General features: G+C 46.3%; 1 protein-coding gene across 10 annotated transcripts in view; it reads left to right on the top strand.

Annotated features, from left to right (window-relative positions):
* The window catches only part of LOC102099526 (histone-lysine N-methyltransferase EHMT1), a 108198-nt gene that overhangs the window by 28640 nt on the left and 65216 nt on the right, over nucleotides 1-14342 (top strand). The window contains exon 1 of one of the 10 annotated variants that reach the window (XM_088065745.1): nucleotides 10434-10456. The exons of the other annotated variants lie outside the window; for them this stretch is intronic. Within the exon in view, the coding sequence (XP_087921871.1) occupies nucleotides 10451-10456 (6 nt within the window). The 5' untranslated portion in view covers nucleotides 10434-10450. Of the gene's footprint in view, nucleotides 1-10433; nucleotides 10457-14342 lie in introns of those variants that run through there. 10 annotated transcript variants of the gene reach the window in all.

Below are 14342 nucleotides of genomic sequence, written 5' to 3'. Positions count from 1 at the left end.
ATGAGTTGCTGCATTGTCTGTGGCTGTGCAGGGAGAGGAGGAGCTGGTTAATGTTAAACATTTTGGCCAAGGGCACCAAGGCTGCCTTTCCTTGCGTCCTGTCTAGCTGAAGGAGGAGAAGTAAATCATATTTGGGCATTGTAAAGCATTGGAAGGAGCTTCCCAGGGCAGTGGTGGAGTCACCATCCCTGTGAGTGTTCAAAACCCACGTGGATGTGGCACTTGGGGACACGGATTAATGATGAACATGGGGGTGGTTGGACTCAATGATCTTGGAGGTGTTTTCCAGCCTTAAGGATCCTGTGATTTTTCTCTGGGTCCTGTGGTTAGGATTGATTATTGCACAGCATTTCCATCGTGCTGTGCCCTCAGCACATCAGGGCAGGTGGGATGAAGGGGCTGATGGATGCCCACCAGGAGCCTGTGAATCAACGTTTAACACTGGCAGCATCACAGCAGGTTCTGGTTTCCATCCTCTGCAGCTCATGGACAAGAAAATCACACAATCCCAGAGTGGTTCGGATTGGAAGGGACCTTCAAACTCATCCAGTCCCTCCTCTGCCATGTTTAGGGACATTTTCCACCATCCCAGGCTGCTCCAATCCCTGTCCCTGGCCTTGGGCACTTCCAGGGATCCAGAGGCAGCCACAGCTTCTCTGGGCACCTGTGCCAGGACCTTTTTCTGGCACCTTTGCTGTTATCCCAGCGTGACAGCTCCATCCTGGTCCTGTTGGGGACTTCAGGAGGAGAGGAATTCACAATGTAGGCTGTGAATTATTATCTGTATTAAGAAATACAGTTTTTTTCTCCAAGTTTTGTAAGATCATTCCTGTTGTTCGCTCTGAATGCTCTTTGTGCCTCTTCATGGCTGTGGTTTCCTTTATCTCCTCGCACCTGTGATGTCACAGCGCTGAGCATGAGCTTTAAATATAAAATCTGAGCCATCTGGGAGGTCTGGGACTGGGGGTGGGGAGGAAGGGGAGGAGTTCCTTCCAAAAATCTGGTTAAAAATCAAACTGCTGGATTTTGAGTGGCATTCAGTTGTAGCTGCTTCTCTCTGTTTATTTTTCCTTGGGATTTGGAAACTCACACCGGGCCTGGATGCTGCAGTAGGAGATGGACACCTAAATTTGTGGTGTTTGCTATTGAGCCTTTCTTTAGAGAGAAAACTGGAGCAATATATTTATATATACATTTTATACATCAAATTGACTGAACAAACTCTTCTTACCAAGTCACTGCTGCGTTTTGAAGCAGGTGGAAGAGTTGCCATGGCTGCAGTGATGGTTTTTGGGCCTTTCTGAGGTTTTTAGGGCTGAAAAAGGGAAAAGAAAAATAAATAAAAAATAATAAAAAAAAGATGATTTAGGTTTAGAGAAACACTACCAACAAAACCCCCCCCAAAACAAACAAATCTTTATCACATTTCCAATCTTCCATCTCCCCCCAGTTCCAAATGTGCTTTTTAAAGAGTTACAAATGCTTGTTGGCATAGAAACTGCAGAATGGAAGTGAAGCATGCAAATGTAAAAGGAGCCATTCTGCTGAGCAACATGGCCTGAGCCTCTGCAAAGCTGACTGAAATCTTTTACGAGGCCAAGAAAATTGTCCAGATGTTGCTTGAATTATAATGGCACTAAATATTTCAGTTTTTTTCAATTTACATAAATCCAAAGCGGCTTGAAATGTAGGGAATGCAGCTCCATTACCAGTGGGCTTTCTTCTCTTATGAAAGAATTTGTAGTCCAAAAATATTGCTAAAATGTGTTTGGCTCCGAGTAGTGCCAAATCCTCATTAAAACATGTGGATATTTCTGTGGTTTAATCTGTTAGAAATGCATTCAGGATCCAGTTATGTTAAATTAAGCAACAATATTGGCCTGGATGTTGTTTGAAATATTAAATGTGGCAGTCGGAACACCAAGCAAAATGTTTGCACATTTTAATCGTTCGAGGAGCAAATTTTTTTTTAATTTTTTTTTTATTCCAAGGAATGATCAAGAGTGCTTAAAAACTATCCCTGCTCTCCTCAAGCTGCTTCCTTGCCCCTGCCAGGTCTGTGCCATCCTGGTTCCTCCATCCCACCGTGGGATGGGGATGGATTTGTGTTGTGCCAGGAGGATGCTGCTCCCTTTGAGCATCCTCCTCACCCCCTTCCATGCTGTGGGCCTCCAAAATCCCTGTTGGGAATGTAAAAAAACCACCGTGGCCAGAGGGATTTGTCACCCCAAACTTGCCCTAAGAGGTTTTTCCTGCTGATGCTTTGCTCTGTTGGGGTTTCCTGGAGATTTCCTGGGACAAAACACCTCTGAACTCGCCTGGCTGGTTTGTCCCAGTGCTGCAGGATGGAGCCTCTGTGCTGTAAAATGCTGTGGCAGGAGGGCTCCTTCCCAGCAGGGATTGCAAGGACACCTTGGCTTGTTGAGGATTTATTTCCTATTTATTTTCCTCCCCTACCCCCAAGTTTTTAATTGTCCTGTGGTAAGGCAAGTCCTTCTTCCTGCTTTAATGCAGCCATGCCAAGGAGGGAATTTGCAGTTGGGAATGTGGGAGGGGGTGGCACAAAGAGCCATGAAACTCTGCCTGTGCCCTGGGACATGGGGATATAGAAAATAATACATGTATCATATATCCTGGTACATGAGATATAGAAAATATCCCCATGGGAGGGTTTCTGATGGGGAAGGAGGGGCTGTTTGATTTTAAATGTGACCCATTGCCAAATCAATTCTACACCGGTGCCTTTGTAACCCTCATTTAAAGTTAAAAATGAGGGGAGTGGGGTATGTGGTATATAAAGGGTTTTGGGGATTTTTGAATGGCACCTTGTGCTGCATCAAAATGAGCTCAGAGCAGGATGATTCTGCCTGTACCTGTGTGTGATTTGATAGCATTCACACCTCTTTGTTGTCAGACATCAAAAGGGTGGGAGGTTGGTAGGCTCGAAATTCAAACAAGTTTGACTTTCCCTTTTTAGTATAAAGTTCATATTTTCTGTGGGATGGTTTTGCAGCTTTGTTTTAAAAAATAACATACCACAACAAATCAAAAACCCCTCCAAACCCTGAATTCAGTGCAATTTTCTTTATTCTTTTAATTTCAAGCATATGCAAATATATATATATATATATATACATATATATATATAAAAAAATCAATATATAAAAAAGTCAAGCTATATATATATAACTATCTGATGATAAATGGGGTTGGTTAATGATTCATGATGGAAGAAAGCAAGCACAGAAATAAGGCACAGTGGAATGGGGTCACTGCTGAAAATGCCTTTGCTAAAGCAAATGGGAGCACTGGGGAGGGCAGGCAGAGCTCCAGAGTGGGAAGGGAATCAGCACAATCCCAATTTTGGCTGGGTTTTGTGGCTCTGGAATGCAGCACATGGAGGGTCCCACCAGCACTGAGGGAATGTGTCCAGGGCTGGGAAGGGGCTGGAGAATTCCTGAGGGAGCTGGGAAGGGGCTGGAGAATTCCTGAGGGAGCTGGGAAGGGGCTCAGGCTGGAGCAAAGGAGGCTCAGGGGGAATTTCTGGCTCTGCACAAGTCCCTGCCAGGAGGGGACAGCTCAGGCTCTGCTCCCAGGGAACAGGGACAGGAGGAGAGGGAACGGCCTCAGGGTGGACAGCAGCAGGAATTTCCTCCTGGAAATGATTCTTCAGTGGTTGCCAACCATTGGAACAGGTGGAGTGTTCAAACAACGTGTCCCCAAAAACTTGGGGACATGGGTTAGTGGTGGCCACAGGGCTGGGGGAATGTTGGGACCTGATGATCCTAGGGGATTTTTCAGACCGTAATGACTCTGTGAACTTTGGGAGGTTTGATTTAGCAGTAAAGCCTGGGTTTTTTGAAGGGGGGCAGCTGGGGCACTCACTGGGATGTGGTGAGCAACAGGAGGTGTCAGTGCCACCCCCTGTTTTACCCACCAGCTTTATTTTTATTATTTGCTGCAAGGGGTCTTTCTCTTCATCTTTAAGTTGGGTTCCTGGTTTTGCTGCACTACTTGCTTAACAGTTCATTCTCCATGTGGGATAAGGGCAGCTGTTTGAAAACTGAATTTTCTGATGGGATGCAATATGTGTTTAATAGTGAAGCATCATTAGCTGTGCAGGACAAGTTAGGCCAAACTTGCAGAAAAATCTCCTTATAGAAATCTCCTATAAAAAATGTCTGGAGAAGGGTCATCCTGCAGGCTGTAGGTGTGAGAAGTGCTCTGTGGGGAAGCCTGGAGATCTCCCTCTGCTCCTGGGCCTGGCTGTGTATCCTCAGCTGGCAGGGAATCCTGGAGATCTTTTTTGGAGGGCCCTGCTCTGCCTCCCTGGCTGGTTTTTCTTGGCTTTTGCATGAAAACACGGCTGCAGCTCCATTCCCCAAGTGCAGCAGAGTCATTATCAAAGCTGCCTTGGTGCACTGCTCTGGGCCTGGATTTGAGGTCATGATCCAGCTGCTGAAAAGTTTCATGTGAAACTCCAGAGTTACCAAGTTAATGGCTTGCAAAATTGCTGGAGGAAGGGAAGCTGACTCCAGCAGTCCTTGAGTTTGTTTAACTGGGGCTCAGGAGTGATCAAGGCTGGCATTTGGCTTCCTGTTCCAGAAGAGAAATACTCAGGATTTATTTTTTTCCTTATTTCCTGTCTTATTTTATTTTATTTTATTTTATTTTATTTTATTTTATTTTATTTTATTTTATTTTATTTTATTTTTATTTTATGTTTTATGTTTTATATTTTATTTTATATTATATATTTAATTTTATATTTTACATTTTATATTTTTATATTTTTATATTTTTATATTTTATATTTTTATATTTTATATTTTATGTTTTATTTTACTTTATCTCTGGTGTTATCACCAAACCAGAACCAATGATTTCTACTTCTTTTTCCTCTGGGGTGAGGCTTCATGAGAGTGGAAGAGAAACTTCCAAAGGTTCACCATACTTTTGATGCACATTTGAATTCAGCAGATCAGCACTGGGAGGAAGAGTCTAGGCCCTGTACATCCCTTTGCTGTTTCTTATATAATAACATATAAAAATGGTCTTTTTTTAAGTATGCAGAATTTCTCCCTGGTAGAATCCTGCCTTCCCTTGCTTTGCTTCCCAAACAGATTCTGTTTCCTGTGGCCAAGAGTGGGCAGAGGAGGAATGGGGCTGCTGGGCAGACGTTCTGCAAAGTTCATCTTTCCCAATCTCTGGTTCACAGCTCTGAGAGCTGCTTGTTATTGCAGCGTTTTGTGGTTGGTTTGGTTTTTTTCTTCCTAGTGTTTCACTGTATTTTGGGTCCTTCAGTTGAAAATGTTAACAAAATGAAGCTCTGTGCCTCCTTGTGAGGCAAATGAATGGGTTTTATATAGGGGGAAAATTGGAGAGAAGTTATTTTTGAAATAGTGGTTTAATTTTTGTTGTGAAACCACTGCCTAATTTTAAAGTGCACTGACCATTTGCCTCGTGCTGTAATGTCTGTACACAGGGAGGAGATGTTCTTCTGGAAGAATGGTGTGGAGCTGTGTCAGGAGAGGTTTGTGAAGATGAGGGCAAGGTTCTTCCCCCAGAGGCTGCTGGCACTGCCCAGGCTCCCCAGGGAATGGGCACGGCCCCGAGGCTGCCAGAGCTCCAGGGATGCCCAGAGTGGGATGTTGGGGGGTCTGGGCAGGAACAGGGGCTGGGCTGGGTGATGCTGGTGGGTCCCTTCAATTCAGGATATTCTGTGATTCTAAAAATAGATTTAGAACTTTATCTGAACTGGCCACCCAAAAATCAGTGTGTGACCCTTGATTTAAAACTTATTTTTTTGTTCTACAGAGCTTTCCTGTGGGAAAGCATCACAATGAGCTCGCCAGTCTTAGCCTTGAGCTCCACATGCTGTCCTTGCCTCTGTCCTCCAGAATACAGCAAAGCTGTAGCACTGTGGCTCTGGAAGCCCAAGCAAATAGGGTGGTTTAATGCTTTGGATATTGAAAGAAATCCCATGAATGTCACCCCAAATGCAAACCTGAGTTCAGAGGTCTCCAGCATCCATCAGCTCATTATCCCTCCCACAGCTGCAACAGTTAAATTTGATAGGAAGTGCTGTCATCTCCCTCCCTTCCCAAGTTTCCTTTTGTTTGATCCCATCTTTTCACCCAAACCTTTGCCAGGTGTTTCATGCATCTGCATTAAAACCCCATAACGAGCTCATGCCCTTGCCCCCAGGGGCTTTGACTTGCAGCCCAGTTATCTGACAAAAGGAACTTCTCGGAATTTATTGCTCCTGTTGGTTGATTCCAATGTGTCTGACTCCTTTTATGAGTCTGGCCTGTGTCCTGGTGTCACAGACTCACCCACATGGCATCCACCCACTTTCAAACTTGGCAACCGGCATAAAGAGCTCCTTAGTGATTGCAAGATCACTATTCTGCATAAATATTTCCCCTCCCCTCCAAAAACATGTTGGTTAAGGGAATATCAGACAGGGGGAGAAAATACTGATGTGTTTGTTACGTACATTATGTGGTTTGGGGTTTTCTGGTTGTTTTTAAATAATGGAGGATTTTATTCAAGGGAGCTTGAGGTGCTCAGACTTCACTGGAATTTCAATTTGACTCATCTCATCTGGGCTGTCCAAACACATTCCTTGCTGGCCCAGCTTGGCCAGTTGAGGTGACTCAGTAAATCAGCAGCTGAGCATGACTTCACATCGAGTTCTCCTGTACCCTGTTCCTCTGCTCCATACTTTTGTGAAGGACCACTCCAGAAATTTTTGGCAGTTAGCTCTCCAAACCTTGATTTTAAATTGATTAAAAATGGATACATTAATATTGTCTACTATTCCCATCTTTTATTATAAATTGCTTTATAAAGACCTAATTATTGTTACAATATCCCTAAGCAAATCACCATGTATCTATCAGGCTCTTTTTCACCTGATCATGTTTAGATGTTTTTTCAGTATCTGCTTTGCTTTTGATGAGGAAGAACTAGATGGCTTTTCTTGTTCTTCCCCCAGAAGTCATTCAATAGTCTCCAAAACTCCTTCAGGCTGTGGCATTGGTTGGAATAAAATTTAGTAAATTGCTGTACTTGGGAAAGGATGCACATTGTTGGTAGTCTGGGGGATTTTGTTTCCAGGATTCCTTGACAGCAGCAAGATTGGAACCTTGAGCTGATGATGCTGAGTGCTCTTCAAGTCAATGGACTGAAAAAAACATTGAATTTTTCAAGCCTGAGGGCGGGACCCTGTGGAGTTCTGTTGGACATTTGCAGGGTTTGGGGTTTTATGGTACTTTTTGTTTACAGATTGCCCTCCAGGTGATTGATTGGTCCTACTGTGGACATGTCGAAGAGGAGAGCAAGGCTGTTCAGTCAGGAAAGTGGCCTTGGAACTCCTTTGGAATACCTGGAATGCTGGAGTGCAAGGCCTGAAGTGTGAAACATCCACAGTTCATATCAGATTTAGTGCTGGCCACTCAGTCCAGTAACAACTCTGGGATTCTCCAGGGACAGGGAATGGCGAGGCTTTGTCCCTTATGTGGAGGAAGGAGGATTTTCTCCTCCTGTTTGTGCAGCTCCCATGGCTTTTTCTACCCAGTGATCCTATCAGGAACAGGAGAAGTTTGGAGCTCTGTTCCCTTGGATGTAAAGGTCACCTTTTCAGGTAGAGATTGCAACCCAGCCTCAGCCCAGGCACGCTGGGAATGACCTCTGGGAGGGCATTTGAGGAGCCATAATTTTATTTGCTGTTCCCTTGTGTCCGTTTTTCGCAATATCTGACGGATTTGTGAGAGGTGCTAAACTCCAGAGGGTGGGGGCACTGATTCCCTTTGTAAATGAGCCTATGGATAACTCAGCTCTGACACTTTTGCCCTCCCTCCCGTTTCACGCCCTCGCAGAGAGGTTGTGTGTCACTGCTTTAGGATTTACTGCCTTCCCCAGGAGGATCTGGTGGGAGTGGGTCTGGGAGAAGAGTTATGGCTGCACAGAAGGTCTGGCTTCCCACTTCCCTACCGTGTGTCTGGGGGAAAAGTTGGGCTTAAAACTGCCAAAACATATCTACAAGATGTTAGCACTTTTGTTTTTTACGAAGCTTGTGTTGACTCTTCAGCCTTTGTTGGAGGCAGGTGTGTTTGAGCTGTGTCTTTCGGAGCGATGTGGCAGGAGCAGGACAGCATTTCCCTCTTAGATTGCTCCTCTACGGGACCCACCATCCCTAGCACAGGGTAAGGAAATCACTCTGGGTTTTGCTGGTTTTTTTCTACCTGTCCCCAAGGAAACAATACAAATGCTATGCCTCGAGTGTGCATCCATTGAGGGAAAACGGGATTCTTAAATAGTAATGAACTCTGGTTTTCCCTTAGTGCAGTAAACCAATGGTTCATTAGTGAAATACATTAATAATTCTCTTATGAACCCTGTTGGTAGGTGAATCTGCTTTAATTCCTTTGTGTCAACAAGAGCTGCAGGTATGGATGTCTTCGCTACATAAAATAAAAAAAAGGGAAGAAAGCAATGCTTGCAAATTGGTCTTTGTTTCCAAGGAAACAAATTTGACATGCTTGAGCTGTGCGAGATGCAAACACCGCTCCATTCAGCAGACATGCCTCAGGATTTTATGGTCTGAATATTATTTTTAAACTACCTCCAATTTCCAGGCAAGGCAGAGGATGGGAATAGAATTTGTTGGCAGGGTTTATCAATCAGTGAAGGCGCTGGGCGTTGTCGGGGATTGCCCAGGGTGGCGCGGAGGGAATTGATCCTGCGCTGGGAACAGAGGGCTCTGATGAACCCCCTGGGAAGGGCCAGCCTGGGGCCAAATGGCCTTTGGTGATCCTTCAGCAGGAGGAGAGGTCTGAGAGGAGCACACTGAAGTAATGTGGTTTATCCTGGGTCACTTTACCAAATGTTTTGTGCTCTAAAAATATTTTAGTAAAAAGCAGCTCGCCAGCGCTTGGCGTGCCAGGCTGCCTGGCGCTCCCGAGGCGGACACGGGCCCAGAGAATTTGCTAAAAAGCTGTGACTTGGTGTTGAGGACTGGGCTGAATTTATCAGGGAAGGGATGAGGGAACAAGATCATGAGTTGTTTGCGTAGTGCATCTGGCACAGATGTGCTGGGGCCTGATGAAAATCTTGGCGAGGACTTGGCTCGTGGCGTTGTACAGAACGGCTGTAGTGTTGTTGTGATTCCCTTGGAAGTTTTGTTCGGGAAAAAAGCTGGTTCAGTGTTCAGCTGCCACCCTGGTGTTTCCTGAAACACTGTGAATTTTCCTCCAACTCCAGCTCTGGAGCAGACAGTGCCCATGTTCCACGGGAAGCGAACATGGCTCAGCAGAGCACACACAATTCACGGATTTCAACATCCAGAGTTGGTTTTGGCCTAGGCCCAACATGAGGAACAGGATATATATGTTCCAACTTTGTTGGGATTGAATAACCAATTTTTGTCCTGGGAAAGCTTTACTTTTGCACTGTCTTTGCTTTGTGGGGTTGTTCAGTGAGCTGGAAGGGATCTGCAGGGGACATGCAAAGGATATGTGGGGAAATACAAGTTTTAAAGGAATAGTCAAGCTCCTGTGCACATCACTCAGAGTATGCAGGGCTTTATTCCCTAGGTGTGCTCTGACATTGTGTGTCTTTCGTATTTTGTTGCTTGAAAACCTGGGAAAGATTTAAAAAAATATCCTCTATTAATTCTTCCTTGAAACAGTCCTACTGCATCGAGGGGACAAGGCAATGATGGAGGAATTGCAGAGCTGAAGAGTGAAAAACAAACCTCTCTTAAAATTCAGGTCCTTAGGAAAGCGTAGCATGACGTGTGTTACACTGCAGTCTCTTTTCCTCTCTTTCATCCTGCTGTTTAACTTTCTTGCAAATGGAGTTAAAATAACCTTCAAGGAGTTCAGGGTAGACTGGGGTAGGTTTAGCTTTAAGATGGCTGAGAAGCACTATTTGCATTGCCAGCTAAAAGCCTTGCTTGAAGCCCGTTGAGCGAAAAAATAATATTAATGGCATTTCATGAAAATATTGTAATTTGTGGAAGGCCCAGAGTGACAAATTGGCTGGTTTGAATGTCACTGGGAAATGCTTCTTTTGCACAAGGCTTGCCTGAGACAGGATTTTCCTTGCTTTTGTTCTAAAACAAGATGCTCGCTGCCTAAAAATGCCTGTGATCCCCGCAGCGAGAGCTTCGCCTCCTTGACAAGAGGATGGGAAGAGGAAGGTTGGCCGGATCGGGATGAATCCTGCACCTTTTTTTTTTTTTCTCCCCCCCTCTTTTTTTTTTTTTTTTTTGTTGCTAATGACACTTCCTTATGCTTACATTTCATTAAAGCTCTGAAATGGCTGAAGATCAGCCCGTACTGAGCATGCTCCGGGGTGGAGGCTGCACCCATGGAGTGAGATGGATTTGTGGCTGGAGGAGGGATAGGCCTGGAGTCAGGACCTGGAGGGACCCGCAGCCGGGATGGAGGTAGGGCAAATCCATCGCTTCCTTGCCGTGCCCCTGGGCTGGGGCAGCCAGGAGACCGGATGGAGAGCAAACTGTTGGAATTGATTCAAAAAGCAGCGCAGTTAAACCACTGACACGAGATGGCTTCAAACGCTTCCTGCGGATCTGCGGGGAGGGGTTTGGAACGGTGACCTTTGCCGGCCGGCTGGCCAGCATGGAGAAGGGACCTGTGCAACGTCAGGGTGGTGACACGAGGTGACAGCAGGCAGGGGCTGCAGCCAGGGCTGAGCCTTCATATTGGCAGGCACGTGATCGCGTCTCATCGTGAGCTCGGGCGCTAATTATTATTAATGGGGGAACCTCGCAGGGCTCAGACCCGCTCGGAGCGGTTTCAACCCAGATCCGTCTGGGATTGTGGGAGGGTGAAAGAATGTTAAACTCAAACTCCCCTCTTTCAGACTTATTTTGCATTCCAGTGGTGGCAAACAAACCTTGCCACATCAGGTCCTCCAAAGTGGCATGGAGAGGAGGGAATGTGCACCTTTATTCCTTCGGCTGAGGGTTTTTTCTGTGCTCCTTGCAGGGGTTCACTGTGTTGGTGAGTGGGTTTGGGGGAAGGCAGTGCGAGTTGTGCTCGGTTGGGCTCTTGGATTTCACTTTTTCCAAGGAATGTGTAAGCACCAGCAGGTATGTGCTGCATGAGCCGATTGACTCCAGTTGTTGTACAAGCACGCTGCGTGGTGAGGTGCCAATAAAACATTTACATTGGCTCTGGATGTTTGTGTTAGTGAGGTGTAGGGGGGCTTTGGGTTGGTGTGGAGCAGGGGGACATCAGCTCCCTCTGACCTGTCCCCTCACACGTGGCGGTGTGGCACGGGGGGCACACCCCTGTTGTGGCCTGGTGTTGGTACAGGTAAGGCGAGGGGTTTGCTCTGTCAGCGCTGTGAATCCTTGGGTGGCACAGAGTTATTGACTTTCTGAGCAGAGATCTCTGTGATCACAGGCTGGCTGTGTGCTATAAGGTACATCAGCTCTTCCTCCAGGGCACCTCTGGCCGTTTTTTACAGCTTGGTTCAGGGGGTGACTGGCATAGATTTGATTTTATTGCTGTGTCCCAGGTGATGGGCATTCTGCATGAGGAGTCACTTCATTACCTGAAGTAACTTGCCTGTTTATTGCCTGGTTCCATCTTTCTTGTGAACCCAACTCTTCCTTGGTGCTTTCTGGGCCTGTTTTGCTCCATCAGCCCTGTGCTGAGCTGGTGACCAGCTTGCTTACTGGGCTGGCTTTTATGTTCCCTGCATAAAATCCTGCTGGAGCCCAGCTTGCTGGCCAGGCAGAACTTCTCCCGCTCTTTAATGGTCACTGGCTTGTTTATGGCTGGATGAACGCACAAAGAGAAGCGTTTCTGTAAAACAAACAGCATTGTGATCGTACAGCAAGAGGGAAAAGGGGTTGATTTTCTTTGGCTCAGATGGGGGCTGCCTTCATGGCTTTGCAGAATTCACCCCCGTGGCTTTTCCTCCTTGTGTGACTCTGGCAGCGGAGGCGATCTCAGCCCCAAGTTTTCATGTAAGGCCTGGTTCTCTTGATGAGGAAATTCGACTTAATCAGTTTCAGCTGCTGGAAACCCACTGGCGTGCTCGTTCCTATTGTGCTGTGGGAAGGTGTAAGGTAGCCTTAAAGACCCACTGCCACCTTATGGCAGTTGCTGAGAAGCAGCGTCTGTGGAGCCAATTCCGTACACACATCATGCTCGCTCCATTTCTCCGCTCCTCTTAACCAGGGATATTTGCATGGAGGCAGGAGCTTTGTTTTTACAGAGTTCATCTGCGCCTTCTGTTCCTTGCAGAAATTTGATAAAGCCAGCAGGATGGCTGGGAGAGCCATCAACAGGCACTGTTCCACAGGAGCTCATGATCTGGGGAGAGACACAAAGGCTTTGTGGAGCACTGCTTCTCCTCCAGTGAAGAACTTGCTTATTTTCATGGCAGTGCCTTAATCCTTTTAAAAAATAGGTGTGAGGTCAAAGAACAGGGCCACGCTGAACACGTGAGGCTCGCTGGCAGGATCTCCAGCGCTGGTTGCAGCAGGAGGAGGAGGATGGAATGTGCACAGCCATTTTCCCAGGGCACTGCAGGATGGCTTTGCACTGACAAACGGGGCCAGTGTCCCCAAATAAACCAATAAAACCTTGGTCTGTGGAGCAGTGAGTGTGCTGGGGGTAGAGAATGCTGGATTTAGGAGCCTTCTCCAGCAAGGCTGTGTTTGTACTGTAGGAGCTCTTGATATGCCGTAGCTGAATGGAGTGGAGAAATGGTGGATTTAGAGCTCCAAAATAGAAGGAGCTGTGGTTACTGTAAGTTAAAGCTGAAGGAATTTATAATTGGGAACTGTTAGGAATACAGTATGTTCTAAATTACAGCTGTCTGGCCAATATGCTGCTAAATAAAGTTCTAGGATTGCCCTGTAAATGAAATATTCAACGCATATTCTTATCAAAACATAGCAACATCTCCCAGAGAGCTCACATCTCAATTGCTGTCCAAGAGGATATTTTTCCTTTTCCGTTTTTTTTTTTTTTTTTTCCTTTTTAGCATGTATGATTTACTCAATGCAGCATCTCAGGGAACATTTCTTGTTTCCTATTGAGTAAATACAGTTTTCAACTCTGCTGGGGAAAAGGGGGGAGGAAGGGAGATGGCTTGGAAGCTTTGGGGGAATAAAACCAGGTTTTGAAAGCCAGGGAAAGCTCCATTCCAAAAGATGCCTGTTCTTTCAAAGCTCTTACCTGAGCCTGGAGGTGGACACTGGAGGGTGCTGGGGGTACCCAGTGTGTCCTGGGACATTGTGATTGAGAAATGTTGTATGTAACAGTTGAAGAGCAAAAGGAAAGTTTGAATAGTGGTGGAGCTGGAGAATGGTTTACAGCAGTGCAGAAACAATCAGGATTCCAGCAGAAATGCTCATCTCATACCCAAATCCCTTCAATTTTTGAGATTCCTTCTGAGGAGGCTGGAAGGGAGCATCAGATTTGATCAACTGGAGGGTCTGCAAGTAGAGGAGCCTGATGGAAAAAAGGAAATAAGGAAACCCCTCTGTATTTTGCAGAGCTAAATATTGTTCTTCCTATAAAAAGAAAAACCTCCTTTTGCCTCCCACTTGGGCTTCCCCTGCAAGGGAGCTGTGAAAATGCTGGACTTAATGGTGTCATTAAGCAAGAGCCCTGAGGAACCTGGTGTCCTTTGTGAAGGGAGATGTTTGTGCTGCTCCTTTCCTCCTGAAAATGTGGGATTTCTGAAAGGGGTATTTGAGCGTTCAGTCAGAGAAGGGAGGCCAGAGAGCCGTGGAGTGAAAATACCCTGTAATCTCTGGGTCCTGGCAGGTTTGGAAAGGGGATGTCAGGCGTGGTGGGAAGGCTGCTGGAGGGCACTTGGGTTAAATAAAGGGCACAGCTTCTCAGGGCACGGGCCTGTTCTCATCCTCCATCATCAGCAAAACTTCTTCCACAGCCAGCCTGGAAAAGGGACTGTGACTGCGGCTGTGCAGCACCCGACTCCCACCAAGGAGGGCAGGGGGGTCCCGGGCAGGAGGCACCTCTCCCACTGCTGATGGCTGTGCCCTGGCAGCTTCTCGCTCCTTCTGGATGACATAAATGTGGGGTTTCACTGACTGACACCCCGGCATCCCCCGTGGCAGAGATGCTGCTACGGCGCCGATCGATCGATCGCTTTACTCAAGTTGGTTGTTGAAGCATCTGCAGTGCCCTGATGAGCTCTGCTTTTTCCTTTTTGTTTTTAAACAGTGTTTAGTGCTTTCAAGGATGGCCATGAGATGTGAAAAGCGTCTCTGGAAGCATCTGCTCTCAGTGTATATTTAACCTCAGCAGTGAAAACACGTCTGGTGT

Source organism: Pseudopodoces humilis, chromosome 22, assembly GCF_049639895.1.
Source record: "Pseudopodoces humilis isolate 2021_Gansu_Grassland_sample_001 chromosome 22, ASM4963989v1, whole genome shotgun sequence".
In the NCBI taxonomy this organism is placed as follows: Eukaryota; Metazoa; Chordata; class Aves; order Passeriformes; family Paridae; genus Pseudopodoces; species Pseudopodoces humilis.
This window is presented reverse-complemented; position numbering and strand designations above follow the sequence as displayed.